This window comes from Corella eumyota, chromosome 4 (genome assembly GCF_963082875.1).
Source record: "Corella eumyota chromosome 4, kaCorEumy4.1, whole genome shotgun sequence".
NCBI lineage: Eukaryota > Metazoa > Chordata > Ascidiacea > Phlebobranchia > Corellidae > Corella > Corella eumyota.
The window spans coordinates 2855843-2880233 of NC_137493.1; the positions used below are offsets into that span (position 1 = coordinate 2855843).

The 24391-nt window shown below is 27.9% G+C and overlaps 8 protein-coding genes across 10 annotated transcripts; 4 read left to right on the top strand and 4 right to left on the bottom strand.

Annotated features, from left to right (window-relative positions):
• Nucleotides 1–5333: 5333 nt before the first annotated feature.
• LOC145749379 (extracellular signal-regulated kinase 2-like) lies at nucleotides 5334–12441 on the bottom strand. Of its 2 annotated transcripts, XM_082565129.1 has the most exons (15): nucleotides 12327–12441; nucleotides 11858–11986; nucleotides 11614–11704; nucleotides 11397–11527; nucleotides 10966–11141; nucleotides 10628–10825; nucleotides 10188–10322; nucleotides 9874–9979; nucleotides 9679–9759; nucleotides 9489–9578; nucleotides 9112–9342; nucleotides 8742–8852; nucleotides 8306–8386; nucleotides 7423–7566; nucleotides 5334–6529 (listed from the first exon to the last, which is right to left on the bottom strand). In XM_082565129.1, the coding sequence occupies exons 1-15, from the start codon at nucleotides 12390–12392 to the stop codon at nucleotides 6311–6313; spliced, it is 1989 nt and encodes a 662-aa protein (XP_082421255.1). In that variant the 5' UTR covers nucleotides 12393–12441; the 3' UTR covers nucleotides 5334–6310. The 2 variants fall into 2 exon arrangements, with proteins under 2 accessions (XP_082421255.1, XP_082421256.1); XM_082565130.1 differs by lacking the exon at nucleotides 8306–8386.
• A 914-nt stretch (nucleotides 12442–13355) lies between these two features.
• LOC145749799 (uncharacterized) lies at nucleotides 13356–15897 on the top strand. The gene is made up of 10 exons (XM_082565662.1): nucleotides 13356–13543; nucleotides 13645–13769; nucleotides 13834–13950; nucleotides 14036–14158; nucleotides 14369–14549; nucleotides 14672–14774; nucleotides 14882–15009; nucleotides 15210–15308; nucleotides 15503–15602; nucleotides 15772–15897. The coding sequence occupies exons 1-10, from the start codon at nucleotides 13356–13358 to the stop codon at nucleotides 15895–15897; spliced, it is 1290 nt and encodes a 429-aa protein (XP_082421788.1).
• Nucleotides 15898–16503: 606 nt separating this feature from the next.
• Nucleotides 16504–18171, bottom strand: LOC145751091 (molecular chaperone MKKS-like). Its single transcript, XM_082567173.1, has one exon. It carries the CDS (start codon nucleotides 18043–18045, stop codon nucleotides 16504–16506), a length of 1542 nt encoding a protein of 513 aa, XP_082423299.1. The 5' UTR covers nucleotides 18046–18171.
• Nucleotides 18172–18532: 361 nt separating this feature from the next.
• On the top strand, nucleotides 18533–19393 carry LOC145749736 (multifunctional methyltransferase subunit TRM112-like protein). Its single transcript, XM_082565587.1, has 3 exons — nucleotides 18533–18674; nucleotides 18776–18877; nucleotides 19036–19393. The coding sequence occupies exons 1-3, from the start codon at nucleotides 18576–18578 to the stop codon at nucleotides 19228–19230; spliced, it is 396 nt and encodes a 131-aa protein (XP_082421713.1). The 5' UTR covers nucleotides 18533–18575; the 3' UTR covers nucleotides 19231–19393.
• On the bottom strand, nucleotides 19361–20454 carry LOC145749734 (uncharacterized). Of its 2 annotated transcripts, none has more exons than XM_082565584.1 (2): nucleotides 20142–20454; nucleotides 19361–20045 (listed from the first exon to the last, which is right to left on the bottom strand). In XM_082565584.1, exons 1-2 carry the CDS (start codon nucleotides 20333–20335, stop codon nucleotides 19664–19666), a joined length of 576 nt encoding a protein of 191 aa, XP_082421710.1. In that variant the 5' UTR covers nucleotides 20336–20454; the 3' UTR covers nucleotides 19361–19663. The 2 variants fall into 2 exon arrangements, with proteins under 2 accessions (XP_082421710.1, XP_082421709.1); XM_082565583.1 differs by having other exon boundaries at nucleotides 19366–20051; nucleotides 20148–20454.
• On the bottom strand, nucleotides 20359–21137 carry LOC145749735 (ADP-ribosylation factor-like protein 16). Its single transcript, XM_082565586.1, has one exon. The coding sequence runs from the start codon at nucleotides 21065–21067 to the stop codon at nucleotides 20528–20530; it is 540 nt and encodes a 179-aa protein (XP_082421712.1). The 5' UTR covers nucleotides 21068–21137; the 3' UTR covers nucleotides 20359–20527.
• Nucleotides 21138–21614: 477 nt separating this feature from the next.
• Nucleotides 21615–22553, top strand: LOC145749764 (large ribosomal subunit protein uL23m-like). Its single transcript, XM_082565625.1, has one exon. It carries the CDS (start codon nucleotides 21753–21755, stop codon nucleotides 22302–22304), a length of 552 nt encoding a protein of 183 aa, XP_082421751.1. The 5' UTR covers nucleotides 21615–21752; the 3' UTR covers nucleotides 22305–22553.
• Nucleotides 22553–24067, top strand: LOC145749763 (replication factor C subunit 5-like). Its single transcript, XM_082565624.1, has 4 exons — nucleotides 22553–22846; nucleotides 22975–23142; nucleotides 23226–23463; nucleotides 23558–24067. The coding sequence occupies exons 1-4, from the start codon at nucleotides 22571–22573 to the stop codon at nucleotides 23860–23862; spliced, it is 987 nt and encodes a 328-aa protein (XP_082421750.1). The 5' UTR covers nucleotides 22553–22570; the 3' UTR covers nucleotides 23863–24067.
• The last annotated feature ends 324 nt before the right edge of the window (nucleotides 24068–24391 follow it).

Genomic DNA, 24391 nt, shown 5'->3' on the forward strand with positions numbered 1-24391 from the left:
GAAATAACACGTGACCTAATTGAAACACAAAACAAAAATTAGCTTTAACTTTTTTTCTATTAAAAACTTTAACGAAATGTTTTATCTTGAATGTTAATTAGGCCAATGCGCGTCTAATAAAATATAAAATTTTGGGTTTTGAAATTTCATAAATTTTTAATAAAAGTGTCATAACTTTTATGAATATTAATATTTTTGAAAAATATTTCGTAAACACGTTAATTTAGACCTATGCAGTTCTAACAAAACAAATATTTTTCGATTTGAAATTGTTTATTTTTTTTTCAAAAAAATTTGTATGTAATATCATAAGCCGAAATAACACGTGACCTAATTTAACACAAAATAAAAATCAGCTTTAACTTTTTATCTATTAAAAATTTTAACGATATGTTTTATCTTGAATGTTAATTAGGCAAATGCGCGTCTAATAAAATATAAAATTTTGGGTTTTGAAATTTCATAAATTTTTAATAAAAGTGTCATAACTTTTATGAATATTAATATTTTTGAAAAATATTTCGTAAACACGTTTATTAGATCTATGCAGTTCTAACAAAATAAATATTTTTCGATTTGAAATTTTTATTTTTTTTCAAAAAAATTTGTATGTAATATCATAGGCCGAAATATCACGTGACCTAATTAAACACAAAATAAAAATTAGCTTTAACTTTTTTTCTATTAAAAATTTTAACAAAATGTTTTATCTTGAATGTTAATTAGGCCAATGCGCGTCTAATAAAATATAAAATTTTGGGTTTTGAAATTTCATAAATTTTTAATAAAAGTGTCATAACTTTTATGAATATTAATATTTTTGAAAAATATTTCGTAAACACGTTTATTAGACCTATGCAGTTCTAACAAAACAAATATTTTTTGATTTAAAATTTTTTACTTTTTTTCCAAAAAAATTTGTATGTAATATCATAGGCCAAAATATCACGTGACCTAATTAAACACAAAATAAAAATTAGCTCTAACTTTTTTTCTATTAAAAATTTTAACGAAATGTTTTATCTTGAATGTTAGTTAGGCCAATGCGCGTCTAATAAAATATAAAATTTTGGGTTTTGAAATTTCATAAATTTTTAATTAAAGTGTCATAACTTTTATGAACATTAATATTTTCGAAAAATATTTCGTAAACACGTTTATTGGACCCATGCAATTCTAACAAAACAACTTCTTTTTGATTTAAAATTTTTCATTTTTAAAAAAAAATTATATGCAAAATTATAGACCAAAATATTACATGACCTAGTTAAACCCCAAATAATAATTAGCTCTAACTTTTTTTCTATTAAAAATTTCTACGAAATGTTTTATCTTGAATGTTAGTTAGGCCAATGCGCGTCTAATAAAATATAAAATTTTGGGTTTTGAAATTTCATAAATTTTTAATAAAAGTGTCATAACTTTTATGAATATTAATATTTTTTAAAAATATTTTGTAAACACGTTTATTAGACCTATGCAGTTCTAACAAAACAAATATTTTTTGATTTGAAATTTTTTATTTTTTTTTCAAAAAAATTTGTATGTAATATTATAGGCCGAAATAACACGTGACCTAATTAAACACAAAATAAAAATTACCTTTAACTTTTTTTCTATTAAAAATTTTAACGAAATGTTTTATCTTGAATGTTAATTAGGCCAATGCGCGTCTAATAAAATATAAAATTTTGGGTTTTGAAATTTCATAAATTTTTAATAAAAGTGTCATAATTTTTATGAATATTAACATTTTCGAAAAATATTATGTAAACACGTTTATTAGACCTGTGCGGTTCTAACAAAACAACTATTTTTTAATTTAAAATTTTTTATTTTTTTTTCAAAAAAATTTGTATGTAATATCATAGGCCAAAATATCATGTGACCTAATTAAACACAAAATAAAAATTAGCTTTAACATTTTTTCTATTAAAAACTTTAACGAAATGTTTTATCTTGAATGTTAATTAGGCCAATGCGCGTCTAATAAAATATAAAATTTTGGGTTTTGAAATTTCATAAATTTTTAATAAAAGTGTCATAACTTTTATGAATATTAATATTTTTAAAAAATATTTCGTAAACACGTTTATTAGACCTATGCAGTTCTAACAAAACAAATATTTTTTGATTTGAAATTTTATATTTTATTTTCAAAAAAATTTGTATGTAATATTATAGGCCGAAATAACACGTAACCTAATTAAACACAAAATAAAAATTACCTTTAACTTTTTTTCTATTAAAAATTTTAACGAAATGTTCTATCTGGAATGTTAATTAGGCCAATGCGCGTCTAATAAAATATAAAATTTTGGGTTTTGAAATTTCATAAATTTTTAATAAAAGTGTCATAACTTTTATAAATATTAATATTTTTAATAAATATTTCGTAAACACGTTTATTGGACCTATGCGATTCTAACAAAACAACTACTTTTTGATATAAAATTTTTTATTTAAAAAAACAAAAAATTGTATGCAATATCAAAGGCCAAAATATTACGTGACCTAGTTAAACCCCAAATAAAAATAAGCTCTAACTTTTTTTCTATTAAAAATTTTAACAAAATGTTTTATCTTGAATGTTAGTTGGGCCAATGCGCGTCTTATTAAACATAAAATTTTATGTTTTAAAATTTCATAAATTTTTAATTAAAGTGTCATAACTTTTATGAACATTAATATTTTCGAAAAATATTTCGTAAACACGTTTATTGGACCCATGCGATTCTAACAAAACAACTTCTTTTTGATTTAAAATTTTTCATTTTTAAAAAAAAATTATATGCAAAATTATAGACCAAAATATTACGTGACCTAGTTAAACCCCAAATAATAATTAGCTCTAACTTTTTTTCTATTAAAAATTTCTACGAAATGTTTTATCTTGAATGTTAGTTAGGCCAATGCGCGTCTAATAAAATATAAAATTTTGGGTTTTGAAATTTCATAAATTTTTAATAAAAGTGTCATAACTTTTATGAATATTAATATTTTTTAAAAATATTTTGTAAACACGTTTATTAGACCTATGCAGTTCTAACAAAACAAATATTTTTTGATTTGAAATTTTTTATTTTTTTTTCAAAAAAATTTGTATGTAATATTATAGGCCGAAATAACACGTGACCTAATTAAACACAAAATAAAAATTATCTTTAACTTTTTTTCTATTAAAAATTTTAACGAAATGTTTTATCTTGAATGTTAATTAGGCCAATGCGCGTCTAATAAAATATAAAATTTTGGGTTTTGAAATTTCATAAATTTTTAATAAAAGTGTCATAACTTTTATGAATATTAACATTTTCGAAAAATATTATGTAAACACGTTTATTAGACCTGTGCAGTTCTAACAAAACAACTATTTTTTAATTTAAAATTTTTTATTTTTAAAAAAAATGTATATGCAATATCATGGGCTGAAAAATGTGTATGCAATATCATGGGCCATCGCGTAAGTAAAAAGAGACAACCATCCACAGACGGAGCTCTTTCCACTTGTCCAGCAAAAACAGCTTTCATCTAGAAAAACAAAATAGGGCATAAATTATTATCACAAAAAATGTTAAATAACTTAAACCCGTTCCATTTGTTAGATAGTGCTGTTAATGAAAACAGAAAAGTTAAAAGATACAAATGATTAAAACGAGCCCGCACATGTGATCAAAATTTCAGGAAGCTCCATAAATTGTTATACGCATAAAAAAAAAATTTTGTTTGTGGTGCCCAATTTAAATTTATTCTTTAGAATTATTACGCACCACAAACAGTAAGATATTTATTTATAAGATGTAAGAGCAAATGTGCAATTATTTGTGGGTTCCCCCCCCAACATTTAAAACTAATGTCTTGGGACTTTAGCTTGGAGGGAACGTGTCATATTACATATTGATACGGTATAATATTGTGATATATTATGATATTGTGATACGGTGAAAAAGCAGTAATTCAGAACATTCATTAACTTAGATTTTAAAAAATTGAGATAACGACATTATATTAAAAAAGGCACAATTTAACGAAAGTTAACAGGTTTGATAATCATTTTTAAAGTTCACTTAACAGTCAAATTTTTACGCAAAAGTTCGCCGTTACAGTTGTTTTGATAAAGCAAATTTAAAATTTGAGAAAATTTTTTTTGTTAAGTTGTACCATACAAAATAATATATGCCTATGACGTCATATAATCAATAGCCGTAAAAATCTGTCAAAACAAAAAATTTTGGCAAATTTTTGTTTTTTTTCCACAAATTTCCTTAATAGTCATGTTAGTTATACCAATACAAAATTAATAAGTTTTAATTGGCAAATTAATGGGCGATTTTTATGCTATATGCAACTTTTACAAATGTTATTTTTTTTGAATATTATTTTCAAAATACGTTTATCAGGCCGCTGCGGTTGTTTTAGTAAAATATATTTAAAATCTAAATGAATTTATTTTTTAAGTTTTTATGTAAAATATTTTTCCAAATAGTGATTTTTGGCATTTTCTACAAGGGTATTATAAAGCCTTGCTGTTTTTACCGAATTTGACAACCACAACAAAACTGGTAAGATATTTTATTTTTAAATATATATTATTAAAACTAGCGTAAATTAAATATCAATTAATATTTTGAATTTATGGGATTACCCAATTAGCCTTAAAACATATTACCATCTATATTCAAATTTAATTGCACGCACGTAAATATTTTTCTATCCAATAATTCTTAATCGCTTAAAAAAATTAAATTTAACCATCTTACCTTTATAAATCTTGAATTGAAGTTGTGAAATTTATCCCCTTCTAATATGGTTATTATCTTGACTTTTTCAGACATGTACGTTATATCTTACATTTTATATATTTTAAATCTGCATAACAAAATATTGAATTAGTTCAACGATAAGCTATAATTAATATTCTACAAATTGTGGACTTTTAATTTTACATTAATCAACCATTTAAAGTATGCCAACAACTTCATTGTTAAATCAATCCTGTTTTTATAAAATTTCAAACTTACTTAACTTAAAACACGTCCACTCAGTTTAAGCTCTAAGGGTAGGTTCTCAATAAACGAACTGACAAAAATCAAAACAAACGTGATCACGTGACTTTGTTTACATTTTAAGGCAATGCTGAGTTTTTATAGAAAACCAAAACGTGGTGATCTTTAGTTCGAATCCCAATAAAAGCATGTTAAATTTAGTTCGTATGTATTTCTTACGTTATTTTTGTGCAATTTGTAAAAAGAATTGTAATTTGGAAGAATATAAGAAAAATTTATCTCGCATTTGATAGAATTTTATTCAATATTTCGTTGTGAAGTATATAACAAAAACCCATATACCATACTATTTAAACTTTGTAAAAGTGTAATTTAAGATATCGTAAAAGTAACCTGAAAATCCGTAATTAAAAAAAAACAATATCTGCCTACAAAACAGTTGCAAACAGTCATATAAAAGCTCCTGTTTCCGTGTTTACAGGGTAGGCTACATAACAAATGTACATAAACGATTTATTCACGTAACAAAAACATAATATTGTACAGCACTTTAGAAATATCTATATAGCCTATATCCAACTTAATAATCACAGCAACTTAATTGTTTTGATTTAATTAATATTTGTTGCTTTGTAAATAGGCAAGAGCAGCAAACTAAAAAGCAGCCGATTCGCGATTCCATCATGCTTTATGGTAATTATATATTTAGTTAATGGTGATACAATATTAAACAGCTGTATATAACCCATATCGAAAAAAGTTTACAGAACACATTTAAAAATAACATCTAAGCTAAAAGCGTGTGAAAATATCAGCCTGCTTCAAAGTTTATGAACTGATCTCATAAGGTTAAATCAATAAAAATTATAAAAATATGTAAAATTGACTTTTTAACCTGTTATATATTGCAACCTTACAAAATATAAAAAAAAAACTTGAAATAATTCAACTTTAGTGCAACGTTAAATTTTGACAACAGTTAGATATAGTGCTGTAAAATATATAAAATATAAAAACTATGCAATTAAAAACAAAAAATGGAAAAAGGGCATCTAAGATGCAAAAGGTGGCAAAAAAATAAAACGCAAAACCTATGTTTTCTACAGTACACAACACGTTAAAAAAATCCAAATTTTAAGAAAATCTAAATACAAATAATTTTTTCTACTTTAAAAAACTTCTTTTATAAATTTAACACTTATTTGAGTCCTCTGTCTGTCTAAACACAGCTAAAAATTGTTGATTTCTGATGCATTAATTCGGTTGTGTAGAAAGATAAACCTTTCCACTATTTAAGTTTGTTCTTATTTTCGCCCTCCAGCGCCAATAGCGGTCAAAGCGGACTGACTGATGACCGAATAGGCTTGCGGGTAACTTCCAAGTTTTTGTTTGGGGCTTCCTGACGACGCCATGTTTTTGCTGGTACCGGATGCTGCTCGTCTTCCAGCACGTGGTGGCGTTACATTAGCATGTAGTGCCGCTTGGTGGATGTTTGCAGCGGAACTTGGACGTTGGACAGGATTCTTGTAAGAAAACATAAGTTTTTTTATGGATTGTATGACAAACAATTTTTCTAAGTATACATTTTGTATTGTGTACCACTAATTCACCAATTAAAATTTATAACTAAGTTTTAGCTTAAAATCCTATTTAAAAATGTTGCATTTATCGTATTTAAAAACTGTAAAATCGAAGATTTATTTTAAAACAACATAATTCTGTAAGGCTAGGCATCCCCGCAAAGAAGTTATATGATACTTGTGCGACAATTGCACCACAACATAGCGAATATAGAACTAGCACGGTAATGTTTACTTATGCCACTGTAAACCAGATACTGTTGTATTAATTAAGCATAGACATAAAGGCACAATCAAAATCTGTGACGCAAGTTTTACATTAATACAACATGACGAGTAGTTGAGTAGGCTCGCTTACACACACTACCAACCTATACAAGTACGCGATAAAAAAGACATATCGTAATGTCGTCATATGACGTCACAAAACAAAAAAGCGTCTTTACCAAGCAATAACCGAGCCAATCTGCGCACGACCATATGAACAAAGCTAGTAGGAAGCGAAGTACAATAAAGTTTTGGATTTTAATCGTGGGAACTGAAATGGATCCGCGTTTATTATAAGAAGCGCATCTTATAAACAAAGGAACGTAGGGCCAGCCAAACAGGCTTCTTTAAAGTTAATTAATAACATCACAGCTGACAACAAATCTAGTAAATGCTTTTATTTTAAAACCTGATAAACTTTCACTTTCAAAACAGGCATAGTAAAAAAGAATGCGACTTAACTCTTACATTTAATGGATAACATAAAAAACAAACATTACTTAGGCTACAGATTTTGTTGTTTAAATTTATATTTATTGAAGTTGTTGTACCAAATTAAATTGACTTACCAGTCTTTGTCCATTAATAGTTGGATTATCCTGTCTTGTTAGTAGTCTATGTGCATGATTAGAGTTAAACTGTTGGGTTAAAGACCTGTGCCGGTTATTTCCGTTATGAATGGGAGCTGAGTTATTCCGTTGCTTTATTGAATTCTAAAATCAAAAATCTAGTTTTAATAAAAACAGGGCCATATTTAAACAAATAAAATAAATTTTTAAAGGCATAAATAGTTCAATAATATAAAAAAACACTTTTAGCAATATTCACAAAAAATATCGTTTTCAAAATGGTTAGATTATTTTATTTAATTAAAAAATAACACACTTGGAGTTAAAAAATGGGTCTCACGATATCAAACATTTTCCCACAATATACAGTGACATAAAAGAATAATAAATAATTCATCGGTCGATATACTTTATATATCATTAGTATTTGAAAATCAAACAAAAGCAACCAAGTCACAAAGAGTTAGGGTCAGTAAGGTCGAAATAAAATATTCAGCTGATATTTTAAACCTTACGTGTGGCTGGGAAAAATGTTTTTGTTAAACTATTTATATTGTAAAGAAAGAGTAAGTTGCTAAAAGTTTTGTTTTGCTATTTCTGTTAAAAACAACTACAGAATAAAACAATTCCTTGGTTTAGGAACCAAAGCATTCGAATAAATTCTAATTCTAATTACCAACCAAAAATAACACCTTAAAACACAAACACTAACCCCAAACAGTTAATAAATTTAAACACTTCCAAAGTTCGCTTAGTTAATAAGGTTAATATATTGGTTTATAACCAAACTTCTTAATATCAAACCAAACAAAATTTTAAAATAAAATGAACGTCAAAGTATTGCAATTTAGTTTTCACATCAATTAACTTATTTTTTGCCTACCCCTCCCATACTGTGGTGACGTTGCAATGAAGATTTGTTTACACCCTGTATGATACGTTGTTGGCGAATCATTTCACGATTCTATGTATATACAAAACTTTAACCACAAGTATACAAAAGAGGAAAATAAAATTAAAAACCACACCCTTAAAATTGACAGTTAACTAAAACAACAAATAATTGTGTTTTTTGCCTTTTTTTTATACTTTTTTTTAATTTTTATCCATAAAACCTTACGTAAAAGGTTTTTGATATTACTTTGGGAAAAGGGTGTGTTGTTGTAAAATGTTAAACTGTTCGTAAATGTTAGGCTAAAAGGCAAATGGTGTGGCATGATAGGCTTAAACCCGAAACTATTCGTTCATAGTCCAATGTCATACCAAACAAACAAACTATTCTATTTTTAATACTAATGACATTGCACAAAATGCCTCACCCCATCAAAGCTGTCTTGTCTCTGCACTTTTCCAGCACTGTGTGGTTTATAATTATTCCTGGTGTTAGATTGGTTGGCAACCTTTACAGTTCGTCCGAATGCCACGCCATACTGTGCCAACAAAAGAAACTTAAATATTTGTTTTCTGATAACTATTTGTTTAAATAAAACACAATGTAATGGAAAAAAAGTTAAATAAAAAAAGTTATTTAATTGGCAAATAGGTGATGTTGTTTGTAATATTGGAAAACAGAAATGTAGAAATTTCTAATAATATAAATTATAAGAGACATTAAAAAGTTAAATCAAAAAAAAAATTTTTTACCCGATTTTTTAAAAGACATATAAATTTACAAAAAAGTTTGCTTACTTGTTGGTTTGCATCTGGTTGTCGTTGTTTTTCTGGTGTACTGGTGTTTGAGTGACCATTTTGTTTGTCACCAGCTGCTGTCACCTGGTAGTGGTTACTAGTTTGGTAGTTACCATTATGACCATTTTGTCGATGAAAATGATGATGATCTGGTCTTTGTTTTTGACTCTCGAAATTGTTTGCAATATTTTGAACCGTCCCAGATTTGACGTAACTTGGTTGTATTTGTTGCTGAACAAAATAAAAAAGCAATTAAAGAAAACACAACGCTTTATATAATTATATATAAATTACACTTATACTTTATATAGATTGCATTTAAATTATGTTAAACATTTAAATGATATACATGTTAGCCTAACTTAAAAAAATCTTACATTTCTAGGTTCAGCAGGAGGTGGTGATTCCGTTTTGTGTTCATTTTCTCTTTGTTGTTTGTAATTTGTTTCTATCACTTGATCATTGGCCTAGCGGAAAAAAAAAATTTATATACCAAGTTAATTAATGAAAATAAATATGACATAAAATAAAGAAACTTAAAATGAAGTGAAACAGAAAGTCACATACTTGTTGTTTATAATTGGGTTGTTTTTCATGTAAAATAGCTCTTCGTTGTCGTCGGGCGACAGTTTTCTTTTCCACAATCATCTAAAAATAAAAAATCTTTATATAATGGTGCTTTGTGGACGATATATAGATATAGATAGATATATTTTCCAAAATCGACTAGTATTTTAAAAAATGAAAAATATTTTAGAGCACCTCATAAAGTTTTGATCTATATTCAGCAACACTTAGTTGAATATCATCATCTAGTGGAGGCAGTACATCATAATCGAGACTTGTTTCCTCTCGAGAACTATGAAATCTAAATACAAATAAATAAGTTTTTTTGTTAAAATTTTTATTTAAAAAAGAAAAATATTTTTATGATTAAATAGGTGTTAACCAATTTAGCATTTACAGAATTGTACCGTATTTATTAGATATAGTTATTACTATTTTTTAATATGTCGTTGAAAAATCATGAAACAAAATATAAAATAAAATTGAGAAAAAAATGTTAAAAAACCAACTTGGCAACATAAGGATGGGATAAACATTCTTTAGCAGAAAGTCTCTTTTCTGGGTTGAACACGAGCAAGTTCTCCATCAGATCCAAAGCATCTTCCGGAGCTCCAGGAATTAAATCTCTTAACTTTTTCTTAGGCCTGAATTTTTTATTTTTTATTATTTATATATATTTAGTTTATAACTTCAAAAAATTTTATGATAATATTTTTAAATTGAATATAATTGTAATTAAAATGCTTTTTGTATAATGGTTCTTATTTTACTTCTAAAAAAAACTTAAAGGATACATAAGTATAATAAATAGGCCTATATACAATAAATACTTGAATGGATACACTAAAAGGAAATGTATTTTTAAATTTAATATTTGATTATATAGCCTATATAATTTTTCTTCATGTTATATAACCTAAACTTTTAAAATAAGTAAGATTTGTTTTACCTTAGACTGGTTCGTTCCAAAATAGAATGCCCATATTCAGAATGTATTGAATCTATATCCGCTCTAGTAGGACGTGGAATAACACTCATAATTCTTTCAATTTGATTTAATGTGGATGAACCAGGGAAAAGTGGCTTGCCAAGTAACAGTTCCCCCAATATACAACCTACTGACCACATATCAACACCTTTAGTGTATCTAAATATAAAAAAACGACAGGTTACAAATATTAACCAAAAAATTTAAACCAAAAATTAAAAAAAAAATTGAACCAGATTAAAAAAAAAATTTGCAAATTTTTTTAAAAAAGAATACTGATTAGGCACTTGCTACATTACCTTGGTGATGCAAGTAAAATTTCAGGAGCCCTGTACCATCGTGTTGCAACATATTCTGTTAATGCTGGATTCCCTCCACTACCCTGTTCAGCTTGTTTTAATTGAGTTAATGAACGGGCCAGGCCAAAATCACAGATCTTAACATAACAGTCGCTATCCAACAATATGTTTGATGGCTGAAAACAAAAAATAAATAAATTCAAAACAAATGTGATATAGGAGTCCAATTTTTTACCAAATACGATATAAAAGTCCAATTTTTTACTATGTCATTAAATACTTAAAATTTCATGGTAACAATAATACTTATGGTATGTTTTAAAGCATAAAATAATTTTTTTTTATTTTTTCCTATCGATTATTATAAAATTAATTGTATTATATATTTTTATTCACTTTCATCAACATGCCAAAAAAAAGATGTATGTTACCTTGTGGTCCCTGTGAATAACATTGCCTGAGTGCATATACATCGTTGCTTTTAATAACTGGTACATTATATATCTTTTGTGAATGTCTTTTAAAATATTTCCCTTTTTAATTACAGCATGTAAATCAGTGTCTAGATAAATAAATATGGTTTAAAAAAAGGGATAAATTTTAACTGTTAATTATAGGCTAATGCAAGAAGAATAAAAAATAACAAACCCATAAATTCAAAAACTAGGTAAATATCTCGGTCGTTGTCTGCTTTCATAACATTCATCAGTTTTATAACATTGGTGTGATCACCAAATTCCTTAAAAAAACTCTTGTTAAATATGCACATATTTTTTTATTTAGTTTACGAATAAAAAAAATAAAAATAGTCATTAAACATTTATGCTTTATATATTTTAAGTGTGTTAACATTATCATGTATACTGATATTGTTTGAGGTAAACTACCATACCTGTAAAAACATAATTTCCCGGAATGTTCTTTGTGCATCAGTGCAGTTACGAAAGGCATCAAATATTTTTTTAAGAGCCACAACTTCTCCTGTTCTTCTGTCCAGAGCTTTCCAAACAATTCCATATGCCTGCAATTTAAGAATATATAATATATAAAAAACATTAGCAAAATCACATACAGTTTTTATAAGAATAAGATTCTAAGCTTATACCGTTGCACATAATAAAACAAATCTCTAACTTTTGAGACTGTTTAACCAATCATAAACACACCTACAAAATTAACTATATATATATCACAATGACACTGACTTAAACTAAAAAAACGGCCAAATTTTACATTAAATTATAAAAATACCCATTTGATGAATGGGCTTTTATAATACCAGTACTATTTAAAGTATTATTTTAAGAAAAAATTAGTAAAATGATATTTGTATAGAATAACGATTTTTAAATTTAACTTACTCCTTTTCCTAATCTTCTCTTAATTTCATATTTTTCTGTAATATGTGGATCAATATCATTGCTCATAGTGAATTGTAATTTGATTAATATTTTTAATAATTAAATAACATTTCTGTGCAAAAACAAATAAGAATATAAAATTTTTTGAGTCTGTTAACTTAAATTACTATGTCTTCTTACAGATCACTTACAAAATATTATGGTAAAAACAATTAAAATTTTCCCAAAAAATGCCACTTGCAAATAATTTGCAAAGTAATTTTCTGGTAAAAAATAAATATTCAGCTTAATTTCCACACAATCCCAACCTGGCATTTTATTCATTTTATATTTTAACTCAATAAGAATTAGTGAAGTTATAGACCTAACACATAATAAACATAGAGTTGTATACTGAGAAATAGGATTAACAGAATAACGATCAAAACATTGAAACTATCAGATTTTTTTCAAGTCTCTGGCAGTCTAACTTTTATGCAATTAAATCTTAAAAATAGAAAATAAATTTTCATTCACAAGTAAAATTTCATTTACAAGTATAACCTGCTTAACCATAATTTACTGGTTCCTAATAACAGTTAGCATTCTAACGATTTAATAATAATTAACCGTGTTTATGTTATCTAATTAACTCAACAGTTAAACTGGAACACTCAAGCATTTCGTTGTCATAACAGTTGGTGTAATCAAATTGTGACGTTGGAATTTGCTCTCTAGCTCCGCGATATCAGTTTAAATATTTTTTTATAAAAACATAGAAATACTAAAATGTAAATAATAAATATTTTTATATATTTGAAAAAAAATTTAAAAAAATGTCTGTTGAATAAAGTTAAAAACGTTTAGCAATTGTGGTAGTAATAATAAAGCCTAATTTTTAACACCAAACACACATAAGTACAACGTGGACATGTGAAAAAAGCCTGATGGTTGATATTTATTTTATGAGATGTCATATAAATAAACGGGCTAAATATATTCAATGTAATAACCAGTTTACAAACATAACGTACACTAAGTATTAGCACAATGTTATCGTTCTTGAGCTTGTTAGTGTCTGTATCTCTTGTAGCTGGTATTGAACAGCCAACACATTTGTACGAAATTGAAACGGAAGTTTTTCCCGCATTTTGCAACCTAATTCCAAATGGACTTATGACCGCTGACCAAGATCATCCAATATATGATTTAATTTATAGTTCTTTTACTCCAAACCCGTAAGTATACCATATTACTTATGTAAATATACTTTTAGTGGTTTTATAGAAAACAATAAGTATAAAGAATATATAAAAACTAAATGTTTTTATGTTTTAAGTCGACAACTTGACCCAGTTTTTCGAGTAGAAGCATTAAACTACAAGTATGCTGATGCCAGTTTAATGGATTTTAAAATAATTACAGAAGAACTAGTGTGGCCAAACGAACTCTCTAGAGTACCTAGTAAGTTGTTTAAAAGTTTTAATATAAATTACCTTTAAAATTAATGCCATGCTTATTCTTTTAGATGGAGCATTAAATAGACCGTATGTGGTGGTAGCTTCTACTGGATTTTTTATTACTGGAAAAGATGACGGAGAAATTGCTTTGTTAGATCTTACTGAGCTTCTTTACGAAAGAGCAGGTAAAGGCATAGCCAATTTAAAAAATATTCTTTTATCGATTTAATATGTAGAATTGAACTTAACATATACATATGAACGTTGCAGATAAGGTAAAAATCTCCTCCAATGATGACGGTCTTAAATGGTATTACCATCGCGTTGAATGGCATGATATGAACGGTGATAACGTGTTAGACGCTATTACAGAAAGAGCAAACGGTGGTGGACGTAAGAAAACAAGTTGTAACAAGTTGTAACAAGTTGTTTTTAATTGATTTACAAACCATTTAACTAAGATAACTTACATGCTACAAAATATGTTTTTTTCTTTATATAATTTACAATACTTATAAAACGGTATAAACTCAAAAGTCTTTTAATTCTGTTAAGATAGGTCTAATTGAATAATTTAATTGAATAATTTAATTGATCATTTAGCTTCTGCTGATAAAACTCAACTTGTCTGGTTTGAGAATCCTGGCGGTGATTATAAACTTCAAGGGGCTTGGGATACACATGTAATAAAAGAAAATTCAGAAGATGTTCATTTTAGACTTCACGAATTAACTCTTTCTAACGGTAAAAAAGTCACCACTATTATCAGCAGTTGTTTTTACAGGTAAATTTAAAAAATAATTTAAATTTATGAGCTGTGTCGAAATATAAGATGTTTAACATAGCATATATAAAGGCGGTATAAAACTTGCTAAAGCTAATCATTTTGTGTTTGTGTGTTTGCAGCAACGAATTGACTATTGTCTGGAGCGATACAGATGATTTTACAGATTTAAGTTCGGTGCGATCCGTAGTTATCGATACATACGGATGGTATTTTGATATTGAGGCAAGTAAAATTGCATAAAAAATATTTTAAAATACTTTTAGCGCAACAAACCTATATTAAATAAATATAAATTTATAGCAAAGCAACAGTAACCAAAATTTTGCTAGATTGTGGATATCAATAATGACGGTAGAGTTGATGTTTTAACATCTACGTGGAGTCAAGCAGGAAAACCGGGTGCAGTTCTCGCGTACGAAATACCAACAGGAGATTGGACAACCGAAGAATGGCCAAGGTAAATTTAACCCAAATATATTTTTAAGGGCAAATAAGTTTAAGTATTACTAGTGACCAAATACAATTGCCAATAAGTCATACAATATTCCTACTTTTGTTTGATTTTATATAAACAGGACTATAGGCCTACACCTATTTAAGCCCGAAGGTTAGCAAAGGCTAAAATTTAAAAAAAATAAATAACGTTACTATTTTTAGACACATTCTTCAGGACGGATACAAATCTTTTCTGTTAGCTGGTACAGGCTCCCCTGGATCAGCAATTGCATTTACGCCAACGAAAGAATTAGAAAACAAGTAACGATTTTTATTTTATGTAACTTGCAGTTGCTAATCACCTTTAATAATATATACATGCTTGAGTATGTAGCCTACTCATTTACCTATAATTCAAATTCTAATGACTAAATTATATATATATATATTGTCTTCTTGAAGACATAACGATTTTTAAATAAAAAAATGTCTAACTTCAAAACATGATGTTTTAGCAAGCCATACGTAATGGTGTCTGGTGATGACGATGGCAATGCATACGTGTTGACAGCAAATAGTGAAGATACTAATGATTGGAGTTATACCCAAACGACGGTATACGACAAATTTTAAAAACCAAAAGTGGCTAAAATAACTAAATATATATAGAAAATATTCTAACACTTATCTACTGCTTTTCTTGGTTCAAAACTTAAAACCGTTTAGTATTTTGTTAATGCAACATGTAGAGTTTTTTTCTTATATCTACAATTTTTTTTTATAGATTGCTAAACCAGGAGGAACCGTAGGAATGATTGCAGTTGAAGATGTTGACCATGATGGTTACGCAGAAATTTTTATTCCAGCATACACAATGAAAAAGATTGTGGTTATGTCTTACAAGAAATAAAAGTATTGAACCACGGTGTTTAAATGTTATTTTTCAGGTAGAAAGATTGAACTACGTAAATTTTATCTGTTAACCTAAGAGCCCCTGAACTACATCTTGTTGGCAAACTTAGCGCGATGCTTTTTACTTGCCATTTTGCGTATACTATTTTTGATACTAATTAAAATGTTGGTAAAATTTCATTGATAGGCAATTAACTGGTAATAGACTACATTTCAAGTTAGGTAAGATAATTTTTTAATTCTTAAACTTTGTTAACGGTGCTAAAATAAATAAAAAAATAGTCGTTAAACATTTTCGACAATCCAATATTTTGTCGAGCGTTACAGTAAAGGACTTTATAACACGAAAAACGCAGAAATCAAACCTCTAATGCTCAACAGGATCTTTACTCTTTAATCAAGGCTAACTCCATTACTTATTGAAAACTAAATTAATACCTAAGTTTATTAAGCAAGATATACCTAAAAATTATAAGGTAGATAGATTATTTATTTAATGTAAACAAAGTAACAAATATTTAATCTTAAGTAAGTACAAAAACAACTTTTGCAATTAAATATCAAAAATACTATTAGAGAAAAAGAAATTTAAAAGTATGACTATTTAATCTTGAATTTGATAATTTATTTGTAATACCAAACATGCTGTTTGTACAGAGACAATTAAGGCATTTAACTTAGAACTAAAGCAATCATGAATATCTTCTTCTTCCTTGCGATTTTGAGTACATTGTTCCCCTAATATATTTAATGATGCACAAAAATTATCAAGACATTTTGAAAATGTCCCTATTGGCAATTTAACATTATTAAAATTATTTTTATAAAAATCTTTGAGAAACTGGATTAAATAAATTTCCATTTTTCCACCACCAAGAAAGACTTTTTGGTCTTTAAAAGTTTTTTCGATAGTATTAAAGCAGGATAAGCAGATTTGTTTCATATCTTGTTGCATAGAGTCATGGAAATAGGGAACAATTATACTAGATGTTAAAACTGAACTATTTTTAACGAATAAAAATGATTTTGAATTGACATTTAGTGTAGATATTTCATCTACAAATCCTTGACAGGATTTAATATTTAGAAGATCTGAGATATTACATACTTTAAATGCTTCAGTAACATTTAACAAATATGGCATTGCCTTTATACCAATTCTATCAAATACTAGGATTTTGTTATCAGCAAATTTTTTTTTAATTTCTTCATCAATAACTTTTTGATTAAATACAACTTGTATATTGTTTTTTAAGGCAGTATCAACAAAGGTATTAAAAAAAGCCATGATATCCAATTTAGAACCTTGATTATCTATTAAATGCAGGGTTTTTTTCATGTCCCCAACAGTAAGTGATATATTAAGGACAAGAACATTTAACTTTTGCCCTTGTAATTCAGGTAATGACAAAACTATATCATCTAAACAAGATTTTGAATAATGGTTAAGATCCAAAATTAGTCCATCCTTCATTTTTAGGTGATCAAAATGAAAACTTTCAATATATTGTATCATTGGCCACATTTTACAACCTACTTCTTGAGAAGTCATGTTTTGTAGGTAAGCTTTTAACAAAGTGACAGAAAGTTTTTCTATAGATTTTTTGTTTAATTGAAAAACAGATTTGGTTGCAATTACACTATTTAGAAGTTCTATTACAGGTTTCACTGTTTCTATGTCTATGAACTTCACAAAATTATTTGATTTTTCGTCTTTAATATGTGTAATCACTTCTTTAAGTATAGTCTGGTAACATTCTGATACTAAACAATTGGCAACATTTGTTTCCAAACCCTTTTCCACCAAACTTAGGCTTAAGTAAACTCCATAAAGCCCAAAATCATGGTGTACTTTTAAATGTTCGATAAGACTTGTAACAATTATATTTAAAATTGGGTCATTTAAGTCCCTATTCAAAGATTTTAATAACAACATCGATGAACTACCTATTTGCAAATCATCATTTTGCTTATTTGCAAATAGTTGTAGCTTTTCATTTGAACCATAACTATTTAATAACATGTGTTTTAAAGTCTTTATTTTTAACAAGAGTTGTGGACTGGACAAGGGTTTTACAATAACATGTTTTTCTTTTGGTTCTGTAGTAAAACTTGAACCCCTACATTTTGAAGGATTTAGATTCATTTTAACAACTATAAAAAAACATTTAATTATAAGTCCTTAAACACATTAACATATTTATAATATCTAAAGCACCTCGTTTTATCTATGCTTTTTTGACGAATTTTGAAATAATATTAACCTGACAGCCTGAGATTGTTCCAGCAGTTTATGTGATCATTCCTTACTGCAAACCTTTAAATATCTAGAGGTAAACACATTGTCGAAAATGCAAACTTAATACAGTGGTTTCCAAACCTCATAAATCGCAATCCCTAAAAATTATAATCTGAAGAGTTTTTCCTCTTTAAGGCAGTAAATTCGATTAATTAAAAAAAAACATTGTTAATTTTTTGATATTCTTAAATTTTTTTAAAGTTATACATAAAGTTCCCTAAGTCCCGCTACTTTCCGATTCTATAACGTCGTTTTTTTCGCCTTTTTTTACAAGGTTCCGCCTTTTCCGCATTCCGCAGTTTAGCACGGTGGTTTCCCGCAATATCTTTAAACGTGCTGCATTACTGTGGATTATACGAAGAAATTAGTAAAGTTGTATGAGGATTTCAAAACTTTTGAAAATGCGTCTTTTGACCCACAACATGCTAACTTCCCACGTTAAAGGCGTTACAAATGGGTATCCATTATTAATTGAGGTAAACAAAAATTATAAAGTATTTCTCATTTAAATGTTGTCTAGTACTTTTAAATATAATTTAAATGCAATTTTAATTAACGTTTTTTATTAATTTATTAGGCCACAGAAACAAAAGAAAGTGAAGTTGATTTTAACCCCGAATTTATCTCAAGAATGATGCCAAGAATTGAGTGGTCTACTTTGACCCAAGCAATGGAAATGGTAAAGATTTTATTCATTAATTAACCTGACCTTCGTATTAAATTAGGACAAATCAACTTATTTATTAACGATTTCTTCTTACAATGTTATTAAATCAAAACCCTACAACAGATTTAACATAAACTTGCCATCAATTAAAAAAATTCTACTGTCTTTAGATTGGCCGAAAAGAGGAATTGCCAACCAAAGTTGTTGAAGACTACAAAAATGACACAGACTTTTTAAAAAAAGCACATCATGCTTTAATGGAGATTGAAGTGATAACTGGAAATTTAAAATGTCCAGAAACAGGCAGAAAGTTTCCGATCACAAATGGTATCCCAAATATGTTGTTAAATGAAGATGAAGTATAAAAAACTTTAGCATCACTAGGCTTGCTGACTTGTAAATGATATCATATTTGAGTTATTTATTACTTAAAAACCATCAATTTTTAACATTATGTTTTTAAATATGGCTTGATCAGTAAATTTTAAGGTGCTTGTGCTTGTTGATCTCTCAATAAAATCGTTTGTATGGTAATTTGTTTTAATTATGACATTATTTACATAACAAATTTGGCGGAACTTAATTTACAGTGAAGAATAAGGTACAATATATTGATTTAATAGCTGAGTATATGGCATAATATATTTTTTAATAAGTAAGCACAATTAAATATAAGCAGTTGTACCTTTTTGCATGATTCAGGGCAATATAAAAAAATCGACATACAAATGAAATAATTAACCCACAGGAATTTAAAACAAAAGCGCAGTTAAGTTTTGCAGGATGAGGGGCCCACAATTATTCTTCTACTGCCCCAGGCTGTGATGCAAACTCTAAAAAATCCTCATCATAATCTACTGGCCTAGATAGAACAATGTGTACATCAAAATTTGTGTTTTTTATTTCTTTGTACTTTACTATTTCATGTTTTAGGTCACTTCTATCTCGACTTGCACGCTGTGACGAGTCCAATAGCTCACAAGACGAACAATTTCCCTGCATTGATTTATTTAGACTCTCTTCTGATTTATTTCTACTTTTATTCAACTTTGCCTTTTTCTTTGGTGATTGAAAAGTTGTGGGGTCATCTTTGGAAAACCTGCATCGATGACATTTCCATAAATTATCTTCTTCACATTGTAATTCCTGTTCCTCCTTGTCATGAAGAAAGTATAAAGCCCTATAAGTGCAAGAAAACGAATTTATTTAATTGCTGTTTTAAAACATAGAAGTTTGTAGAAAGTCAATAACTAAAAAGAATTTAAATAGTCCTTGCCTGAAGCCAGTGTTTTTATAACTGACTTTTTGCCAACCTCGCAGCTTCAGAAAAGGTTGAATTAAATTTGCATGTAAGCGTTTTGGGGCACCTCCAGGTGTTGCAACATATAAGAAAAACAAACAATCCGTTTCCCCAGCTTGGGTTGCAACCCTAATATCGTCAAGTATTTGTTGTGTATCAACATCACACATTTTATATAGGCCTGCTAGTATACCTCAAATACAAAAAATATACGTTTAAAATAAACTACAAAAATTTCAAATGAACTAATTGCCTGATTTAAATAACGAAAAAATTAATGATTACAGTATTGGTATGTATATGAAAATAATACTAAATTAGCAAAAAACAAACATAAGTGCAAAAAATTAAATATTTAAACTTTAACATTTTAATAACCACGAAAATATTTGATCAATATTCTCCGTAAGCTCTCTACAGCTAAATTCCACAACATCTATGTTTTGAGAAGACGTTTTTACTAAGTTTTTAATTCCTAAAAGATATCTGATTTCTACCATGCTTGTTGGACATGGTATGTCTGTTTTGTTTAAAACTATCAAAACTGGCAGATTTTGAGTATCTAAAGAAGAAAGTACATCCGAAAGCAAAACTGAAGAACAAGAAATAACAGATGGTGCGGAAATATCAATTACAAAAATAATTCCCTTTGCTTCTTTATAATAACTATTCCATATTGGTCCCATGGTTCCACCTAGTTCCCGAAATGTAACACTTTTTTTCTTATCCACTTTTATATCACAAATATTAGTACCAACTGTAGGGACTGTGTAAGGTAACTCCATACATTCCACAACAGGATCATTGCAATTTGACTTAACATGATTTGGTTTTCGGAAATTCATCAAAACTTTTAAAAGGGTTGACTTTCCAGAACCAAAAGGGCCCAAAACTAGAATCATTTTAAATCGTTTACCTTAAACCATAGCCTAAAATACTAAAAATTACATTATTTTTTTTAAATAATCCTGAAGTTCTTATCATTACCTAAATATAAATTTCATCGGTATTTAAAACAATGCTTAAAAATAATACATAAAAAGGTTTTCATGCAGACCATTGTTTTTAACTTTTTAATGTGTGTTTTGCAGTATGTAAAATGAACCCGCAAAAACACGAAATTAGTTATCAAAACAAAACTCTAAACAGCTAAATATTAGGCAAGTAACAAACACTTTAAACTCCTTCAGGGTTATTGCAAATAGTGAAATTGCACATTTTCTACTAATATACTAATATATTTTGGCGAGCAGGGGTTTACAATAAGCTCACATATTTAAAATTTCCACATGACTTTGCACTAAGGGCGTTTATAGGCGATTAAAAAGTTAAGAGGAACTTTCTCATGGTGAGGATAAACAAAACAATGCGTTACTTTGTTACGCAACAGTGCGCAACAACAGCTTTGAAAAAAGTCAAAGACATCAACATCTTAGACATGTGCGCGCTTTGTAGCCTTTATGGGTTTGCTTTTGTTATTTATGCATTGCTTTGTAAACAAATATTACATTTATTTTTGAGTTATTTAACATTTCATTTATTTAGGTAAACTTTATCTCAAACTTGAATTAAAACAAACTTTTCGACATGTCCCGAATACGAATTCCTAGAAAACTCCCCTATTTAAAATTCCCACTTTATTATGAGGGTGCCCCACAACGTAGATTATTTTTTCCTGATTGGTACATAACATTGGCAAAACCGAAAGAAGACAGACCCAGCAATTACGTTCGTTTTCATGTACCAGCTGATATGACAAAGTACGACATGAAGGAATATTTAGAAAAAGTATACAACGTCCCAGTTATGTCTGTTCGATTAAGTATTGTTAACTATATTCGATACAAATCGCCGCTTATATCAAGTCCCCTAAATAGACCAAGCTATGAATGGAAGTTTCTGGATCCTTGGAAAATAGCTCATGTTTATTTAGGAAAAGGACAAACTTTTAAGTATCCCGATGTGTTTAAACCGAAAGAAGAAAGTAAATTAGAAGAAGGTGAAACAGAAGAGGGTAAAGATGATGATTTTAAAACAACAGTTGAAAGATTTGATGAATATCAAACTGAATTGAAAAAAATAAAACCAAATACTAACACGAAAGAGTCACAAATACATTTTCAAAACAAATGGTTTTAAATAAACAATTCCAAATTCTATTGCTTTAATATTTATTTGTGCTAATATTTTTAATTTATTGTTTAGTTTAATATATAAGTATTAGAATACCAAACAGTAAACACTAGTTTGGCAATGTTATTTAAGCTATTTTTAGATTTAAAATTTGATTTTTAATTTTAAAACTATAAATGATTTAATTTATATACTTTAGCTGTTTATTGTACAATTTCTGAAAACATTTTAAACTTTATCTTGTTTTGTGTTTAGTTCAACATAGTTTAAAAATGTCAACTGAAAAGGTAAATTTACCCTGGGTTGAAAAATACCGACCAAAAAAATTAGAAGATCTTATTTCCCATGAAGATATTCTTAAAACCATCAAGAAATTTATGGAGGAGGATCGTTTACCTCATCTTTTATTTTATGGTCCTCCAGGGACAGGAAAAACTTCAACAATTTTAGCTTGTGCTCGTCAGTTGTATAATCCCAAGGAGTTTAACTCAATGGTGCTGGAATTAAATGCATCTGATGATAGAGGAATTGGTGTTGTTAGAAACCAGGCAAAAAAGTTTCATAAAATCTTGTTAAATCTTTTTCACTTTAAGTAATTTGTGTAAAAATACAAATTTTATCTTAAATCTATGAATATTTTTTGTATATATGTTTAAGCTTACTTTTTTATTTTTAGATTTTGAACTTTGCTAGTACTCGCACAATATTCAAAAAAGGTTTTAAATTAATTATTCTGGATGAAGCAGATGCCATGACAAAAGATGCACAAAATGCTCTGCGACGAGTTATGGAGAAATTTACGGAGAACACAAGATTCTGCCTTATTTGCAATTATTTAACAAAGGTAGATTAAACAAATCACATCTCTATTGTAATTTTTTTCTAGTAAATATGACAATTTAATTGAAAGTAATTATTGTTGAAAAGATTATTCCTGCTCTTCAATCCCGTTGCACCCGTTTTCGATTTGGTCCTTTAACTACCGAACAAATGAAACCAAGAATTGAACATGTCATTGAAATTGAACAACTGGATGTGACTAAAGATGGAATGACAGCTTTGGTCACCCTAGCAAATGGAGACATGCGAAAAGCACTCAATATATTACAAAGCACTTCGATGGCACATGACCAAGTGAATGAGGATAATGTTTATACATGCACAGGTAAAACTAATTTCATTTAGTTACTTCATTCAAAAAGATAAATTCATCTTTTAATGTAAACTTTCAATTGATTAAAAAATAATTTTTTTTAAAGGTCATCCGAAACGAAAAGATATCGAAGAGATACTCGAATGGGTATTAAATCGTGATTTTACAACAGCTTACAAGAATGTAATTCAACTAAAAACAGAAAAGGGCATGGCTTTGCAAGATATTTTGCAAGAATTACATCTTTACGTTCACAGAATTGACTTTCCGGTAGAAATAAGAATTCATTTGTTGGATAAAATGGCAGAGATCGAAAACAGATTGGCTTCTGGCACAAATGAAAGGTTACAAGCAAGTTCAATGATTGCTGCATTTCAACAAGCCAAAAACATGGCTGCTTCTCATGCTTAGGCTTTACAGATTTAAATAGATTCCCGCATTTATATACACCATTTTCTGTTTAAAGAAATGCATTTTTTATTTTTTTTTGATTCTTTTTTTGTTGTTATGGAAAATAATTGAATAACACTTTACACAAATATTTTGAAATGTCAAAACTTCATAAAGTTTTTCGTTTATTTCCTTTAAAAAATAAACAAACACATATTATATTCTACACTAATTATTAGTAAATCTATAGTATAGGCTAACTAAAATATAGGGAAATAGCGCATTTACTATTTTTATACCAACACTGATATTACCACTATTGACCAAATAGTCTGATAGTGTGGTAAACCGGTTATGGCAGCAGACTACGAGCCGAAAGGTTTCGGGTTTGAGCCGCACTGATGCCAAACTGTTTGCAATTGGACCCGACGTTTACGAATAGCTTAAAAATGCGTCCAAAAAGTACACACTTATCAATAAAAATAGAAAAACTTATCGCCTTAAAGTGATACGAAAAAAAAATTATTTACCAAAGAGTTGACCAAAAAAA